General features: G+C 32.6%; 1 protein-coding gene across 2 annotated transcripts; it reads right to left on the bottom strand.

Moving 5' to 3' along the window:
• Positions 1–787: 787 nt before the first annotated feature.
• LOC127804607 (PHAF1 protein At3g51130) lies at positions 788–11096 on the bottom strand. Of its 2 annotated transcripts, XR_008023693.1 has the most exons (16): positions 10874–11096; positions 10249–10331; positions 9212–9286; positions 8004–8071; positions 7818–7923; positions 7659–7719; positions 7399–7565; positions 7027–7089; positions 4883–4930; positions 3172–3285; positions 2982–3081; positions 2824–2900; positions 1837–1941; positions 1593–1653; positions 1085–1141; positions 788–989 (listed from the first exon to the last, which is right to left on the bottom strand). XR_008023693.1 is itself a non-coding variant. In XM_052341482.1 (15 exons), the coding sequence occupies exons 1-14, from the start codon at positions 10977–10979 to the stop codon at positions 1606–1608; spliced, it is 1221 nt and encodes a 406-aa protein (XP_052197442.1). In that variant the 5' UTR covers positions 10980–11096; the 3' UTR covers positions 788–989; positions 1593–1605. The 2 variants fall into 2 exon arrangements, 1 of the variants encoding a protein (XP_052197442.1); XM_052341482.1 differs by lacking the exon at positions 1085–1141.
• Positions 11097–17163: the final 6067 nt, after the last annotated feature.

Below are 17163 nucleotides of genomic sequence, written 5' to 3'. Positions count from 1 at the left end.
TATCTATATTTGTTTTAATTGCTCATAGATAATTTTTTTTCATTTCTTTCTTAAAAGATTAAACTGGTAAGGATAGCACATCCACTCACCTAAAAATTAAAGATTATGTGAAATTATAGGTTTGTGACCCGCAACTTACCACAACACCCTCACACAGCTTATAAATTTGGCCCATTTAGAAAGAAAAAAAAATTAATATTACACCTGTCAAGACCAAGGCCATGTTTCTCTCAACTCAAGTCTCAACCAGACCTTTTTAGCAAGGAGCTAAAAGTCGTATTGAGTTCTCCTTTTATAATAAAATAATATTATTGGTACACCTTTGTGTATACCTTAGGCTACATAAAGGTGTATTAATGACAAAAATATCTCTCATGAGGCGCATAGAGAGACGCAAGATATTTTAGTCATAATACCCCTTGTGTAGCCCAAAATATACAAAAATATTATGCATGTAATATGATTCTTTATAATATGAACTGAACTAACATCACTTGTTTAAAAGAAAAAAAAAATGCCCAGCAAGAGAAGGGAGAGGGTAGGTTGAGCTTCTTGACACCTAAATCTCCTTCGTACACTTTGTTGATTGCCTTGAACCATTCATGATTGATTAGTTTTCAACGCCCTTCAACAAGTTGTCCAATTGTCAACGTAAAATAGAAAATGAATAAACATAATGACATCAAAAACTATTTTAAAGTTTAAAAAACAATTTTCAGTGCGAATACAAATTGAAAATTACCACATGGGCACAGGATATTAATTGCAGATGGAAGCAGCTAGGAACTTCAGAAAAAGAATACGTGATTTATGAAAAGGTGCAATGCACTGAGGAAACTTCTTCCGTATTTGATTACACAAATTACATTGTGTGAATTGTGATACACTGAGTCAACTATACACATGATTTAACTGTACAATTATAAACAAGTCGGCCACGTGCACTAGTGGCTGCTTTGAAACCCTTGTCTGTACAACCCAGCCTTATCCTGCAAAACCAGACGGCAACTATTAATGAGAAGTGCCTAACACTCTCCGCCTCTATTAATAAAAAGACACAAATGGTAATTAATTAACTACTCACTACTTAAGGTAGTTAATTTGGCATGACTCTTCGTGAAAAGCATGGTTAAATTGCTGGCTGTACAAATAGCCACAACAGAAAGAAAGCCTTTAGGTACAAGGTAGATAATTACAAATCACAACCATGTAGATAATCAGTAACGGTAATGAAAGCAGACTAATATAATTGCAACCATTATACATGTAAATATTTGTAGGGGCCAATTAAATGGTGGCATATCGTGGATCCACAAAATGACCTAAATGTTTGTGATATTATTGTTGGCATCATTGCATAAAATCAATGACACGTGTGTATACTTGGAGATGCCAATAGGTGACGTGACTAAAGTTTTGTGAATGTCATACCAGAGTGTCAATTCCATCCTCACCAATTAAACAACCAAAGCCTAAAATATATTCGACTAATAGTGCACAAAAATTTAAGGGCTTTTTAAGTTTTGAACACAACACAAGAATACTACAGAATGAAGCATTAGTGTAGAAGGGGGATGCAAAACCTCACATACCACAAATATTACTTCATGATTGGAAGAGAGTTACAGTTGCAATATAACCATTCTTCATAACCTGCCAACATCAACAGGATTGTTGCAAATTATCCTTGGATATCCCACTACTTAAAATGGAAAAAATTCTAATGACAGTCAAATTGAACAAAAATGAGGACAAAGTGATCAAAATGCCAATACGGGAGTTAGCAAATGTTGCCTCATCATAGAAAAATTTTGGAAAATTTGATCTACACCTCACCTCAAGAGCAACATTCTGATATCCATACACAAAAGTAGATCCAAAAGGATTGCTTGCAGAACCTTGTGTCTGTATTGCAGCTCGGCCGCAGTCCCCAAGAATCTCCTAGTGTGGCATAATTTTGATGATTGCAAACAATAATTAAATTAAAGCTCAAATACACTAAACAGAAAGAAGCAAGCCAACGAGAGATGATGAATACACACAAGTAGCAGCAGTCTTATTGGTGTGCATCTTGAAGCAAGAGGACAAAAAGCTTGCAACTTACTACAGAAAAATGACACTTTCTTTTTTTCTTTGTAGCTTGAGCTTAAGGCAGTCAGGCTTGCAATTAATTCAGATCGATTACAAACAATTAGGACTTCAGTACAATATCAACTGTCATAATCACCAACCAGGAATTTTCAATTTTAAAATAATAAGAAGCAATGCCACCAGATAAAAAGAATGTAACGTGATTCCTGGTGGGCCATGTCCAATCAACCTATTTGAAGTGGCTTGTCTTATAACTGAGAAGAATATGTATGATCACGAACTAATTCTACTTCCTACCTGGCCACCGCATAACATTTTATATTAAATTAATCATGAATATAGAATACATTTTAAATCTGCTCCTAATCACCAAACGCTGTTGTTAGGTCATCCAGGATCCAAATTGATTGGCTCATGTTGGTTTGCTAACTGTTGAAAACACGAGTGAAGGACTACTGAAATTGTCAATTCTAACTTCAATAGATGTTAAATTAAATAAAGGAAAAACAGAAGAATCAGTAAACAAAAGATATCATGTATCTCCTTCTTCCAGCCAAATGAACAACAGATAGTCAGAAATACAACTGGAAGCATTCTACTGTTCATATGATCGTGTGCATGCATGTCATCATACATTAAACTTGCACTTTCATAACTTATTGATTTTTCCAAGACTAAAGTTCCCTAGATAGAAAACTATTACGAACAAGAATGGCAAGATAAAATGTTTACCTTCACTTGTTCCCATTTCGTGCTAGGTGTAATGCACCGCTTAGAGGTATTTAGTTCTTGATGAAAAGACCCGCCAGCTACAACAGAATTGGAAAGGGAAGGGATCAATTTCCAAGTTAGCACAACTACCAAGTCCTTTGGTAACAGATCAAACTTACAATCAGATCCGTAGATGACAAAATTGCACTTTATGTATGAATTAAAATCTGCATGTCCAGGGTAGTTGGTATGCAAAACAAACTTCTTGATTTTATGAGTCTGCAAATTCAACACAACACATCACTTCAGAATTTTTTTATTAATATCCACAAATTAAATACCCAACTATAACCATAATAAAGACAGTACCTGCCCATCAAACAAGATGTCCAATCCACGAGTAAAATAATTGTAGAAATAATCACCACAAAGTGTTGTCCGTGGCCGAGGATCAGAGGCAGAATGAATCACCATTTGATCTACCTGTAAAACTAACACATTTTATCTCTACAAATTGCTCAATACACAAAAATTATCTAGCAAAGATGAGAAGTCAACAATATTAACATTCAGCATCCTTCATCAGCCCAAAGTTCATAAATGCCAATTATTAAGTGAATATCAAACCAAAAGTGACAAGGTAGCAACTAAAAGAGCAACTTGAACAAGTTAAGAGTTCTATTTTCTTACATATTCTAAAAGACCAGTAAGAATTATCAGTATCAATACAAAAATCGTTGTTGCAGAAATACCCAAGCTAATGCCAGTGATGCTGCTAGTCAAACGCCTGCTCATGCAAGCACATAATCTGAACAGTAATACACGAATATATATATATATATATAGTAGAAGTTGACTTCTTGTTACTAAACCACAATTGGAATAAATATAGATAATAAGCACAGACTTAAATAAGTAAGCAAGCGAATGCATATAGCTGAGGCATATAAAAGATTCTTGTTTCAACTGACTCCATGCTAAGACCAAAAAAAGAGGCAAATCTTAATCAACTGAGCATAAGGACAACAAATCTAGATTACATCAACATGTAAACCAATCTTTCAAACCACAGCCTGTTTATCCAAACAACAAACCATAAGTCCGAAAGTGAGCCACAATGTTCAAGAACATGGCAAAAGATTAAAAAACATACATCAGGTGAAATAATATTCTTTGATGTACTAACCACAAATGCAACAAACTAAGTATTAAACAACTAGTGAATGATTCAGTAACAAAGATCTATGACATGCAATAGGGAAAAAATAAATAAATAACATAGACAAATCTCCTACATCAACTGAGAATTTTCTCAATCTACATAGACAACAACAACAACCGCAACATATCAAGCCTCACTCCCACTAGGTGAGGTTGCCTAGATGGACTCTAGCTCGCCAAACATCTCTAATCTATGGATATCTTCTGTAAGGCCATTATAATGCATACCATGCCTAAGAGTTTCCCACTATATTTTTTTTTTTTTTTGGTTTGGTTTTCCTTTACCTCTTTTGCAAAAAACTTCTCCCATTCCATTTGCTCTGCTCGCAGGAGCATTTATCAATTTTCTTCTTACATGACTAAAAACCATCTTAATTATGTCTTATACATTTTATCTTCAATGGGAGTCCTTCCATCTCTTTACAACATATAACCTCATTTCTTGTAAGTGTAATATCCTCATCCCAATCTACATAATAGTTACTAAATTACTGTAAATTCTGAAGTATAAACCCCATCAGCAACTTATCCCAAATCAATAAATATGCATGTGACATGGAGTCATATAAGCAGCTCAATCATACATTCACAATCAGTGTTCAGAGTTCTAAAATTCAGTTTTTTCTTTCTTTTTTTCTTTTTTTTTTTTTGTGTGTGTGTGTGTGTGTGGGGGGGGGGGGGGGGGGGGGGTGGAGGTGAGGGGATAAACTCCAGCAGGTACTTATCACAAATAAATATCTCATATGCCATGACTTTGCATAGGCATCCCAATCATACATATGCAATCAGTGTCCAGTGTTTTAAAACTCAGTGAGGGGGGAGCAGGTGTGGACAGGGGCAAGAAGGTAACTGAGGAGACCTGCTTTTGATGAATTCCACAAGGGCGACCCAATTCAGTCCACACATCCTGCAAATTTACATCAAAAACAAGATAAAACATAATATAGTTCCAGATAAAATTTAAATTTCAGCGATCACAAGCCAATAAACAACATTAGAAGTTGAAGGTGGTGGAGGTGGTGATGGTGTTCTTTTCTTTTTTGGGGGGTGGGGAAGGTGGGGTTTCAACCCTTGATGGAAAAAAAAAGGGAGGGAAGAAAAATACTTCTTAAGGAAGCAGATATACTCAGATATGAACAACAGAAACAAAAAGAAATTAATGAGAATAATAGCCCACAGGAGCAGGATGTCGTGTACCTAGGGGGAGAACTATTGTAATAAGTATGAAGTAAGGGAAGCAAGTGTAATTACTAGAAATATAAACATTTGAATGTGGTAACGGTGACTATTCTGTTTGGCGCCAAACCGCTAGGGACCGAGTATATAAACTCGGCCCAATTCCACTTGTAAGCATCGAATGATTTGAATTGATCCATATTCAATTTCTCCCTCTAATTCTCTGATTCTCTTCCCTCTCAATTCTTCTTCATTCTTCTCTCCCTCTACTCTCTGAATTCCCGCCTAAACTCCCTTATTAAGGGAGAAACCCTGTCGTATCCAAGGGATACGACACAGAATTAAGTTGACTGAATACTAGACCACCAATAAAGCCCCAGTTTCATCACAGTAAAAGGGATACAAATAACCTACATGATGGTGTTGCCTTTTATCCATTCAAACTGTGAGGACAAACAGACTGGGAGCATTAATGACCTGTAATGCTCAAAATTACATACAACAGCGGTAAATTGCAAGAAGAGATGAGGACCCCAGGACAACAGAAAGGTTATTCCAAAATAGAGCATGACTTCTGCAACAACTTCTAGAATTGTTCTTCGAGTATCCAAAATTTTAAAATTCCTTTACGTGGAATATTAAACATTCTTATCTTATTTTATATGAACTTGGAAATATGAGAGTCAGCTGTGAGTTCCTTGAAGTCAAACTTCCTCAAAACCTTAATCTAGGATATTAGATTATGCATACAAAAATTAGGTTAAAGGAATGTAGAACAAGAACATTTTTAGTTGTATAATATCCAAAAATTGGTTATCATTATTTAAGGATGTAGTTGAATTTATAAGAGAAAAAAGAAAATAATTGAAAAAAGAGATTTATCTCGCATTCATGTGAGAAATTAGATTTTGTTCTTTACTATAAAATATACAGGCCTGTTCAGTTGTAGAAAACATTTTCTATTTTCTAACTCCAATTTGTCTATTGAATAATTGAATATCTCATTACAAAATAGAAAACTTAGGGATTGTTCTCTCCATGTTTCAGTCTTGAGTTTTGAATTCATTTTCAGTTTTGTGTTTTAAGTATCTGTTTTGAGATTGCTGAAAATGCATTCTTTTTATCTATAGTATTTTTCGCAATTTGAAAATTTTAAGCATGTTTGTGATGAAAGCAGCCAAAATGACTTTTTGTTATTTTGAGTTTTCTTTACAAAACTTTTTCTTGTTTTCGAAAATATGTTTTTAAAAATATGAAAGTAAACACGTTTTCACTATTTTGAAAAACTAAAAACAGCAAAGAAAACAAGTCCTTAGTTTTTCCAATTTTACAATTTATACTATTAATTTGAAAACATCTTTTATAATGTTTTCTAAATTTCATGAGAGTGAATGCTATGACTTTTTGAAACATAAATGTTAGGACATCTTTAGTTATAAAACTGGAGTTGAAAACTAAAAAATGTTTTCCAAAACTGAACGGAACCTAAGCTTTCTTTATTCAAATTTCTAATTTGGATGGTGTTATATCCCATGGACACAGATATGTAACGAGGAATTGAACAGTATGCAATGTTCCTAGTTTGCTTCCAGCTACAATAACAAGTGAATGCTCATATAATTCTAACAGATCATCCAATAGGATTATTTGCACCATCTCATGCCATATGAACAACAATAACCATGAGAGAAGAAAAGGATATAATCTCACATACAAGAAGCTAAAATAAAAAAGCACAACTACATGCCACTTCAAGAAGGGGAAATATATATGCAAAGAAAATGTGATCCAAGAGTAAACGCAATGAATAATTTAGGCATATTTTACCTGTGGCGATGCACCAAAGGGAATATGCTGCCCACCAATGGTAAACCACAACTCTTCCCCAAGCTGTAAGATGAGACTAAATAGGATAAATAAAAAATATTACAGACTTGGCTTTTTCCGGCCAAGCTAAAAATCTGAACAACCCATTCATTTTCCCCATATTAAGTATTTGTTAAAAAGAATATTCATTAGCTGCTTGAATCCTCCATTTTTCAAGCATCAACAAACTAATAAAATTACTCTGGACAAATAAAACTAGCGAGTCAAAATTCTCATTAACTCACATTAGACACTGCATGCAGATACAGGAACTAAGCAGGTAATAAACACTAAGAACTTCAAATAGAACAGGCTGGCAAAGAAAGTACCAACCTTAACATGCACCTCTTCCATGTAAAGGCTGCCAGCAGGCAGAGGAGGAGGAGAAGCCTTGTCCATCAAAGAACCAACACCAACTTTACTATCTGTGGAGCTATCATATATAGAGACACGGCATGTGACAGGTGTAGTACCATCCGGAAACTCCAATGGAAGCTCCGCTTTTTTCATTTTAGAGGGGGCATAATAGTTGTAAGAGTTCCTTAAACTTGTATAGTTAAACATACTTTAATGTATTATTGTAGATCCAATACCTTCTCGATCATGCAAGCAATCTGTATACTGAGACGGAATTGGGAAGGCAAAGGATAATCCCTGCAAAAATACAACAATCAATTGCCCCAACCTAGGAAAAGAAAAGTTGAAGGAGTGGGAAAAAGTATGAATAATGAATGCATATCTGGCAAGCGTACCGGATAGAATAGCGTGTAAACACATCTATCTTTGTCATAAATTCCAGGAAATGTTGGTCCAAAAAGAGCATACACAGCCACAAAAGTAGCTAGAGTGGAAGGTCCCCTGGAAGTAAAGAAAGGACTTAATAATTGATTGACAGGAAAAAAAGAAAAGAAAGAATTGCAAGTAAATTGATGACGCACCCAATCAGAGAAGTGGCATAGCGCATTTGAAGGCGTTTGATATCAAAAATTTCAATAAGGCGTAGCCTCTGAAACATGATATGAAGTAAGGTAAATCAATTGCACTATTCATGAACACTGCAAGGTCAAGAATACCATGCAGATCGGACCATCATAAAGATCAAAGGACACCTGAAATTTTGACAAGCTACTCTTCTAACACAACAATTTGTTCTGAGGGGCAAGTGAAGAAGCTCAGAAAAATATTTCACTCAGATTATCATAAAAAATATCAGATCTATAATATTTTGTAGCAACCAAACTAATGTCAAAGGCTGATCAATGATATGGGTTTTCCAAATAGTTTCTTATGTTACACACAGTCATAAATTGTTCCATCAGTATTGCCTCGTAGCTCACCACAACTGATCACATAAAGCAATCCACCTCAATTAATGTCATGGACTCATCAGTTAACACTTACCGAAGGCAATAAGGCTTGCCATCTTTTAAATGATTAGAAATCTGCATCTCATATTAACTTGAATTTCAATGGAGATGTGGTCTTTTAAACCCAATACAACAACAACAACAACAACATATCTAGCCGTTATCCCACTATGTGGGGTTGGCTACATGAACTCTAGACTTCTATGTGAGTTACATCCCAACAGATAGTTTGTCTAGAATTCATATTTGGATCCGACTAGGTTTTACGCTGGCTGTCGGCTACCTAACGCAACCCTCCTCCTTTATCCGGGCTTGGGACCGGCAGTGGATAATATTCTCTGGCGGAGTAATGATGAAATGAAGTTTGAACACCATCTTCACATGGAGAAGTTTCATGAGATGGTGGTGAATGAAGATAATTGATATAGTTGTGTTCCATCACTTAGTTGATATGGTGAAACCAACAAGTACAATATGGAAACACAACCATGGTTATAAGGCATTGATTTTTAGAAATTTCCTTCTAGCCAGATACGAATTAGCTAGAGGTGTTTGATGCTAAACTAACTGTATAATTTTCTTCAATATTTTAAACTGGTCCATTCGATCACAGGTAAAATATAAGCATCATAGCTTAACAACTAAAGAATGAGTAGTTTTAGGCATCAGCGTCCACAGTGCAAAGGCATAAATAGGAACTAAATATGCACTGGATTACATTCCCAGCTGATCTCAGAACAAGAACTGCATTATGAAGGGCATGAACACAAAAAAATTACCTGTGACAAAGGATCAAAACGAAGATGGAAACCGTGATCAGGGAAGCTTATAACAATGTCCAGTTTTAGAGGCTCCTGCAGAATAAAATTATGATAGTGAGATGTTGCCCCCCCTCAAATTCCATCTACACATTTCACTAAAAAGCTGCCAGGGTGCAGACTCCATGCTAAAGAATCACCAAAGTATATTTCCTGGAAAGTAATTCCAGCATGCCTCTGTGTTCTGCAAATGGGTGTTCTTCCTATTATATAACCCAAATTGAAGTAAATATTGTGTCGAAGTAACATGAACTCAAATCCACAGGATGTCGGAAAAAAATTATTTTCTCAACTCCTCTTGAGAGTTGCCTTCATCATCTGGCAGTGTGCTTTAGAGTGGATTGGGAAGATAAGTTATCCAGGCTAGGAAGATATGATTGGTGCCATGACCTCATTTGCAGTCGTGTTCACTTTCAAGATCATTCTTAATAAGTTCTAGCCCACTAAGTAGCATAAAATAAACGATAAAGACACTATTCATAAAAGCCTTTTACAATCTGCATACGGCAATATCCTAAGAAGTGTTAAAGTAGTTTGTAATAGACAAGGTGACCAAAATGGTAGCAGAAAAAAAGTTATTTCTGTGTACTATTAAAGTAGCTGAAACAGCAAAAAAGCAGCAAACAGTGACAAAAATAAAAAGAAAGTAAATATTTAGCAGTGTAACTAAGGATAAGAAAAGGTACATACACAAAATGATAGCCAACACTTTTTAAGAAAGAAGATTGATTATTAGGACTTAAGGTTATCCTAATAAAGCAGCAACAATGGATGAAACAGTGGTACCCCAAAATAAAAAGATATCAAGTGATGGTCAAATCCAATCCTTGTTGCAATTTCTTTTGATTCCCTGGACAATTGAACTAAAAAGCAGGGAAAAACAGAAGAATATCCACAAAGACAAAATTATTGACATGGGCAAAATCATAACGACACGAATAATGCAAAAAGAAGCAATGGCATGAAACATCTTTGCTCATATCCAATTAGATGCAGACCTCATCAAGGTACTTCACATGGACAACATCGTAGATGTTGGGTTGCTGCTCTATATGAGCAAACGCTTCACATATTGGCATTCCTGAAACATCAGAAACATTAATTATAAGCTTAGGCGTATAACAACACTGTGCTTGGAACCAGGATTTGTGAAGTAAATTCAAAATTAAAGAACTCAGCATGTTTTATCAAGACAGCGAGGGGGGAGGGGGAGAGATTAAAGGACGAAGAATGCGATGTTAGATCACAACTGAAGGTCGATAGCGATTTCTAATTAGAATGGCCGTTAGGTAGTTTATCCATATTAAATGCATACGCGAAGCAAAAGTATAGTTCCAGAAATCGGATAAGAGTGCCTCCACGATGGATTATCAAAACTAAATAAAAGCACAAATAACACCAAATTTCAGGTCGAATTTTAAAAGACAGTTGGAATCAACATTAACATTGCCAGTAACCGAACAACTGGAATTCAACGCCAACAACAGTAAAATCAAAATCGAACAGCTAATCGCACCCATTAGTGGTGAAATTTACGAAGCAAAAGACAAAAAACCTTAGACCTGATTGTTGTGAACGAAGAACACTTAGTGAAAAATAAAGGCAGTGGTTTCGGAGAAATACCGAGAGTAAAAGGTCCGATTCCGAGGCCGGGACGGAGATCCAAGACGATGGCACCCATAGCCGTGCCTTCGCACCTACGTCTGGATCTTTGGCCGCCCTGCAACATATGCCCCTCCCTCGTTTTGCCTCTTTCTTTCTACTTCTTCCTGGCGTCTCGGTCTCGGCTTCTTTCAACTTTCTACGGCTCCGTTTCCTTCGGGAAAATTTTGCCCATTGCGTCCTTCTTTGTTTTATAGGCTGGCGATTCGGTGAACTTGCCTCCCGCGGCACGAAATGTCATCTATATATACTATAATATGAAATAAAATTAATTAATTAACATGCAGGAAGGAATTCAGTGAGTTTTAAATTTTTATTGGCTTTATTATTATAAATGTTAAAAAGGGGCGAGTGAAGTTTGTTTACTTACACTTAATTTTAATTTTTTTTAATATATGTATTATATCTAACATTGTTTTCTCTAATTAAATGAATATTTTTTATCTAACAAATAGAATAAAATTTTATTCTAATACAATCTCGCTACCATTACCCAAATTTAATTTAAGCAAGTGATGCATTATAAATGGTGTTTATTTTTTAAATTCTTATTTTTATTTCTAACACCTTATGTGTTGTCGTGTTTTTGCACATCACATTAGTTTTTTTGGTAAAATCTTTCATTATTAGTTAAATGTTAACAGGGGCGGATCTAGAAGTAAATCTGGGGGAAAACTGGCCCCAGATCCATAACCCATTTCAGCCCTCCTCCCTTGCAAATCTGGGGGAGGGCTGAATCTTGGGGGGGCTGCAGCCCGTGCCTGCCCCCCTAAATCCGCCCCTGAATGTTAATACTAACGCAATACATGAAACAAGCATGTTATTATTAGCATATAGTGGGGAAAATATAAAATATATTTCAAAATTAATGCTTAAATTAAATATATTATCTAACAAAAATATGAAAATAAAATGAAATGCGAAAGGGCTTCTTATTCAATAAATAGCATGATTGTTCCATCAATTTTATATTTTATAACAAAATAATTTTAATATTTTTTAATTAGTTTTATAGTAATAATTGTTAAATTTTCTGATGTTGTTACACTTTAGTCTTTATTTAAAAATTTTGTCAAAAAACCGATTAAAAGCTGCAGACAGCAACTACTGCCTGCACCAATCGCGGCTTTTGTATTTTTTATCTTTTGCTTTTCTTTTTCTTTTTTTATATATTTGTCATATCATAATTTTTTGACAAAATTTGTAATAGGTGACTAAATTATTACAAGATTAAAATTTTAATGGTTGTTATAAAATAAATTAAAATATAATGCTTAATTTGTTACAAAAATATAAATTTTAATGACTAATATTTTTGAAATACAAACACTTAAATATTTCATTAAAACTTCTTTTAAGAAATAACAATATGAATGATGTGAGAAAATTTGTGGACTAAGAAATAGTTGTCACGTGGTGATTAGGACAGAATAAATTCACTTAGACTTGATGGTTTCCAATTTGAGTGAAATTCTTAACAAATAAACATCTTGAAGTGTGCATCGTCTAATTAATTATTCATAGATATTCACTGGTAAAACATAACTTTTATCCCAATGGCATAATCAGTAATTTTTTATAATCAAAAATTAATTTATGCAAAACAAATGTTTTGAATTCTTGTAAGACTTTTTCTCTACAAAGATAAGACTCTTTTAGGTTGACAAAAAACATTAATATATTTCAATTTTAAATTTTATTAACCTCTTAAAATCTCCCATTATAAGTAATAGATAAGAATTTTTAAAAAGGTTAAACATGCTCTTGCAATCAAATAAATTGTTCTTACTCAATTACAACAATGATTTTATAGATACAAAATCGTCAATAGTTGACTCACGGGGTACACAGATCCACGCATTATCACTATCGCGAGATCTAATCAAAATCACCTCTAAATTACTTGTTGAATAAATTAGGTTACTCGACACATGATTGCCTATTCTATCGCTATAAATATGAAGAGTCCTCCCCCCATTCGGTATATAATTTTTGATACTCACAATTTATTGTTATATTAATCTATCACATGCTTTCGAGAAACTAATTTAGGCATCGGATGGTCTGCACAAGATCCACACCCACACCCCTAATCGATACTATTTTCAAATAAGTCATCCATCACCTGGATGGGTCATCAATTGCTGTAACTCTCTCTCGAATGAGTCAGCCATTACTTGGAAGAGTTATCAATTATTGTCACATTCCATCGAGTGAGTCATCCATTGTTGCCGCCCTTTCTCGGGTGAGTCATCTATTATCTGAATAAACCAACTTTCTATCATCTTAAAGGCGGTCTTTTATATATAAATTTATTATTGTAGACATACAACAACATAAATAATAATCTAAAGTTATTGATATGTTGAGTCAGTTGAAACTTCTTAATTATCACTCAATTTCGTTATTTTATGTTTTGAAATGAATTGTAAATTAGTCATGTTAGTCCTATTTAACTTACAACAGTTAGGAGTTATATTAAAATTTTAAGTGCTTGACAAAACTAGGGTTATTGATATTGTTTAATAACAAAACCTACAAGCTTGGGTTTAAAGAGGTAATACATAGGCTTGAAACTTGTGCCCTTATGTTTGATTGTTATTATTGCATATTTTTGCTTATAAGCAAAACACATTTAAAATCAAACCCATAAATTAAAAAAAAGTTTGGTAGAAAAACCTTTAATTTCTTATAAAACTCATTCAATCCCCCCCCCCCCACTAGATTATTTTATTGAACAACAATATTGGCTCTTGATAGTTACTCGTATTCTATTAATCATATAAAGTAAATGATATATATAATTGACAAGCTAACGACAGCTATTGATCAATAATGATACGTGAAAAAAAAATTGATATTATTATCACATAAGAAACCATTATATCATGGGTGATGGGAGGTAATTGCTATATTTTTCCCTAAAAGCCTTTCGCCAACCTTTACAAATAATATTTTACTTTCAAAACCTTGGTTTACTTGACCTTCAATTTTCATTATTTAATTTCTACAAATTTACTAAATACTATTCCCTTTAGCGACACTTATGAAAGATTTACCTATAATAGTCTCGCATTTATATCTAAACTATTTTTCTTGGTTTAATTTATCAAGGTAGAGTTTTTGAATACACTCTCATTTTAATGAATTGAATATAATTTGTTTTGTAATTTGTATTATAGAGTTTAAATTTTTCATTTGTTCTAAAATAATAATTTTAGATGTGATTCAAACGAAAACATACTTGTGAGTCATAACCAATATCTACGTGCCCAAGTTCAAAAACACATCCAACAATTTTCGAGCAAGAGGTTTTGAAATTTCATACATAAGTTTTGAAACCATCTTACTTTTGACCCTTGTTCCTTGAGAATCGTGCATCTCATTTCGCCTTGATTTGCAAGGTTTTAACTTACATCCTAAGGGCTTTAAGACGACACCAATATTGTTTCATTATGTTACGGAACAACGAACATTGAAGTCAGTATTTGCAAGTTTTGAAATTTGCTTTCCAAGTTTGGAAACCTCAACTTCCCATAAGCTAGGTCCATAAAGTTAAGCTCTCATTTTTTTTTTGTTTTTTCCCATTTTAATTCATTCTTTTTTGGCCTCTCTTGTTTCCAAAATAACTATAAATCTTTATAAACATTAAGAATAAAAATTTATTTATTATAATCCAAAATATGAAGGTAAATGTCATTTATTTTCTCCATACTAAAATAACACGTATTTAATATAAAGAGTAACCCATACAATGGGTTTAGTACGTTTGATATATTATGATATTATCAAAATAAAATCTATACATACTTTTAATACATCACATAAAACACATATAGCATATATAGCATGACATGCCACAAAATATAAATGAAACTTTCAAATTAAGCCTTCAAGGATTTATTTTCCCTTATAATCACTTGTCTCGCATAGGAATTTTGAATATTTTAAGAGATAAACTCAAATTATAAGATAAATCTTTGAGCAAAGAACCCCTAAAAATATTTATATAAAATGCATGCATGAAAGATAATGTAAATTTCTACTATACAATACCACTTGTGATGGTATCGACATGCTTTCAAGCAATTTTATAATTTTGAAGCAATCTATCAGCTTTTATAGTTAATTTTTGTAACCTTTACATGCAATATCACTTTGCCATTGCCTAATATTTGCCATTTTTTGCTTGATTTATTTGGATTTTTCAGGATTTCTTCTTCATTTTATATTTCTAACCAAGGTTGTTAAAATCGAGATTTTAAGTGGGATAAAAAAAGTGTCCATAAAATCGGATCGTAAAATCGTAAGATTTTAGAGATAATTAAAAATACCCTTCAATTTTTGTAAATATATGTTTATAATAACATAATTTTATAAAAAATGAATTAATATATTTTAATAACCTAATTATTCCTTATTATAGTTCAAAATATGATACTTCCAAAATATAGCTCAAAAACTAGCAGGTTGATATAGACAATTTAGAGGTAAAATATAGCTTAAAATTCTTTAGAGGATTCTTTCAACGTCTTCTATTAGATTTATGTTGCATTTTTTTCTTGATTTAAGATTGATTAAATCAAGTAAAATCCCGATTTGGGGTTTGGTGGTCCATTAATTAATTACTTGTTTGTCTTGATTTACTTATGTAATCAATGTTAAATCAAGTAAAAATTATAATTTAAATCAAGTAAATTGGAACTTATGCAATTAATGTTAGATGCTATGTGACATTAGAACTTATGCAATCAATGTTAAATCAAGTTCCAATTTAGAGGCAAAATATAACAATTTATTGCATAAGTTCCAATGCCAGATGTTATGTGACATTGAGACGTTGGAAGCATCCTCTAAATTGCAACTTAAATCAATGAAGTTCTTTGAATAGTAAAATCGTTTAGGGATATTTGAAACGTAAAATCGTATATGTAAAAACGAGATTTTATATGATTTTATTCCAAATTAGATTTTACATGGGATTTGAATCGTTTAGGAATTTTCGAATCGTAAAATCGTACGCGTAAAATCGGGATTTTAACAACAATGTTTCTAATTGATTTATCATGGAATCCAAGATATTTCATATCTGATTTGATAGATTATTGAATTGTGTAGTTGGTTTGTTGATGAACTTTTGTGTTAAAAGTATTGAAATATTTTCTTTTATGCCATCTATAAGCATCATAAAATGATTCGATTTGATTTGTAACAATTTGTTTGAAACCTTGGCTTATAGTAGCTTACTCAAACTATTCATTATATGTCAGTCAATTATTTTTTGTAATATTCTAAGTTTTATTATTTTTAATTTGAGAGTCGATTGTGAAATACGACTATATCCTTATGTTCTCATTTATGTCATTTCAACACTTATCTTTTGATTTATTTTAATTCAGCTTTGTTTGAATTTTATTTAGATTTGAAATTGATCATTTATTTAATTCATCGTTTATTCCAATCAATAATGAGCTCGAATAGCTTTTAATCATTTTGTGAATTTTTGTCACACTTGGGTCCAATGAATTCATGGCAATCCCATATGCAATGCCCGGTATTCGGATTTACCCAATTTGATTTGGTTTTATTCAATTATAAACTAAAGGTGGACTGTTTGATTTAGTAAAATTGGCCTATTTTATAATTTTTAACTAATTTCACTTAAGCCCAATTTTATCATGAATTCATGTTTGACTCATCTAGAATCTAGATTCCTTCTAGGCAATTTATCAAAATTAACACTAAGCCCGATTTCATTATAATTTTTATTTATTTAAAATTATTTTTTAAATATATAATATTTTTAAATATTACAACACATGTCATGATGGTTGCCTTTATAAAATCCTATGACTAAAGATTTATTTTTTCTCATTGATAGAAAGTAAAACCTTAACAATAGAGATAGAAAAAACCTCAATTATAAATTTTATAATGATAATGGATAATAAATATAGTAGCTATACATACACATTACATATGCATATATATATTTAAAATATATATTTTAATTATATATTTGTGTATATTTATGATAAAAGGGTAACCTATGTTATGTATTTATAAAAAAATAAAAAATTTTAAATGAAAGTTTACGTACATGAATAGAAACAACAATTGTAAACATAAATATTTATTAAGATTAATTTTGCCCGTTATCGTACTTTTTTTTATTATACAACAAAAACTCTAAATTTTTGTTTCTTTTATATAGTCAAAAACTATTTTTGTTGTTATTAAAAAAAAAAGTA

The sequence above is a fragment of the Diospyros lotus genome, chromosome 6, assembly GCF_014633365.1.
Source record: "Diospyros lotus cultivar Yz01 chromosome 6, ASM1463336v1, whole genome shotgun sequence".
NCBI lineage: Eukaryota > Viridiplantae > Streptophyta > Magnoliopsida > Ericales > Ebenaceae > Diospyros > Diospyros lotus.
The sequence above is the reverse complement of the archived record's forward strand: the minus strand, read 5'-3'. Positions and strand labels throughout refer to the sequence as shown.

Coding starts and splice junctions, on each gene's coding strand:
- LOC127804607 (XM_052341482.1), bottom strand. CDS start 10,979: ATGTTGCAGGGCGGCCAAAGATCCAGACGTAGGTGCGAAGGCACGGCT. Junction 10,332..10,873: donor AATCGGACCTTTTACTCTCG/GTATTTCTCCGA, acceptor CTGATGTTTCAG/GAATGCCAATATGTGAAGCG. Junction 3,082..3,171: donor ACATCTTGTTTGATGGGCAG/GTACTGTCTTTA, acceptor TTGAATTTGCAG/ACTCATAAAATCAAGAAGTT.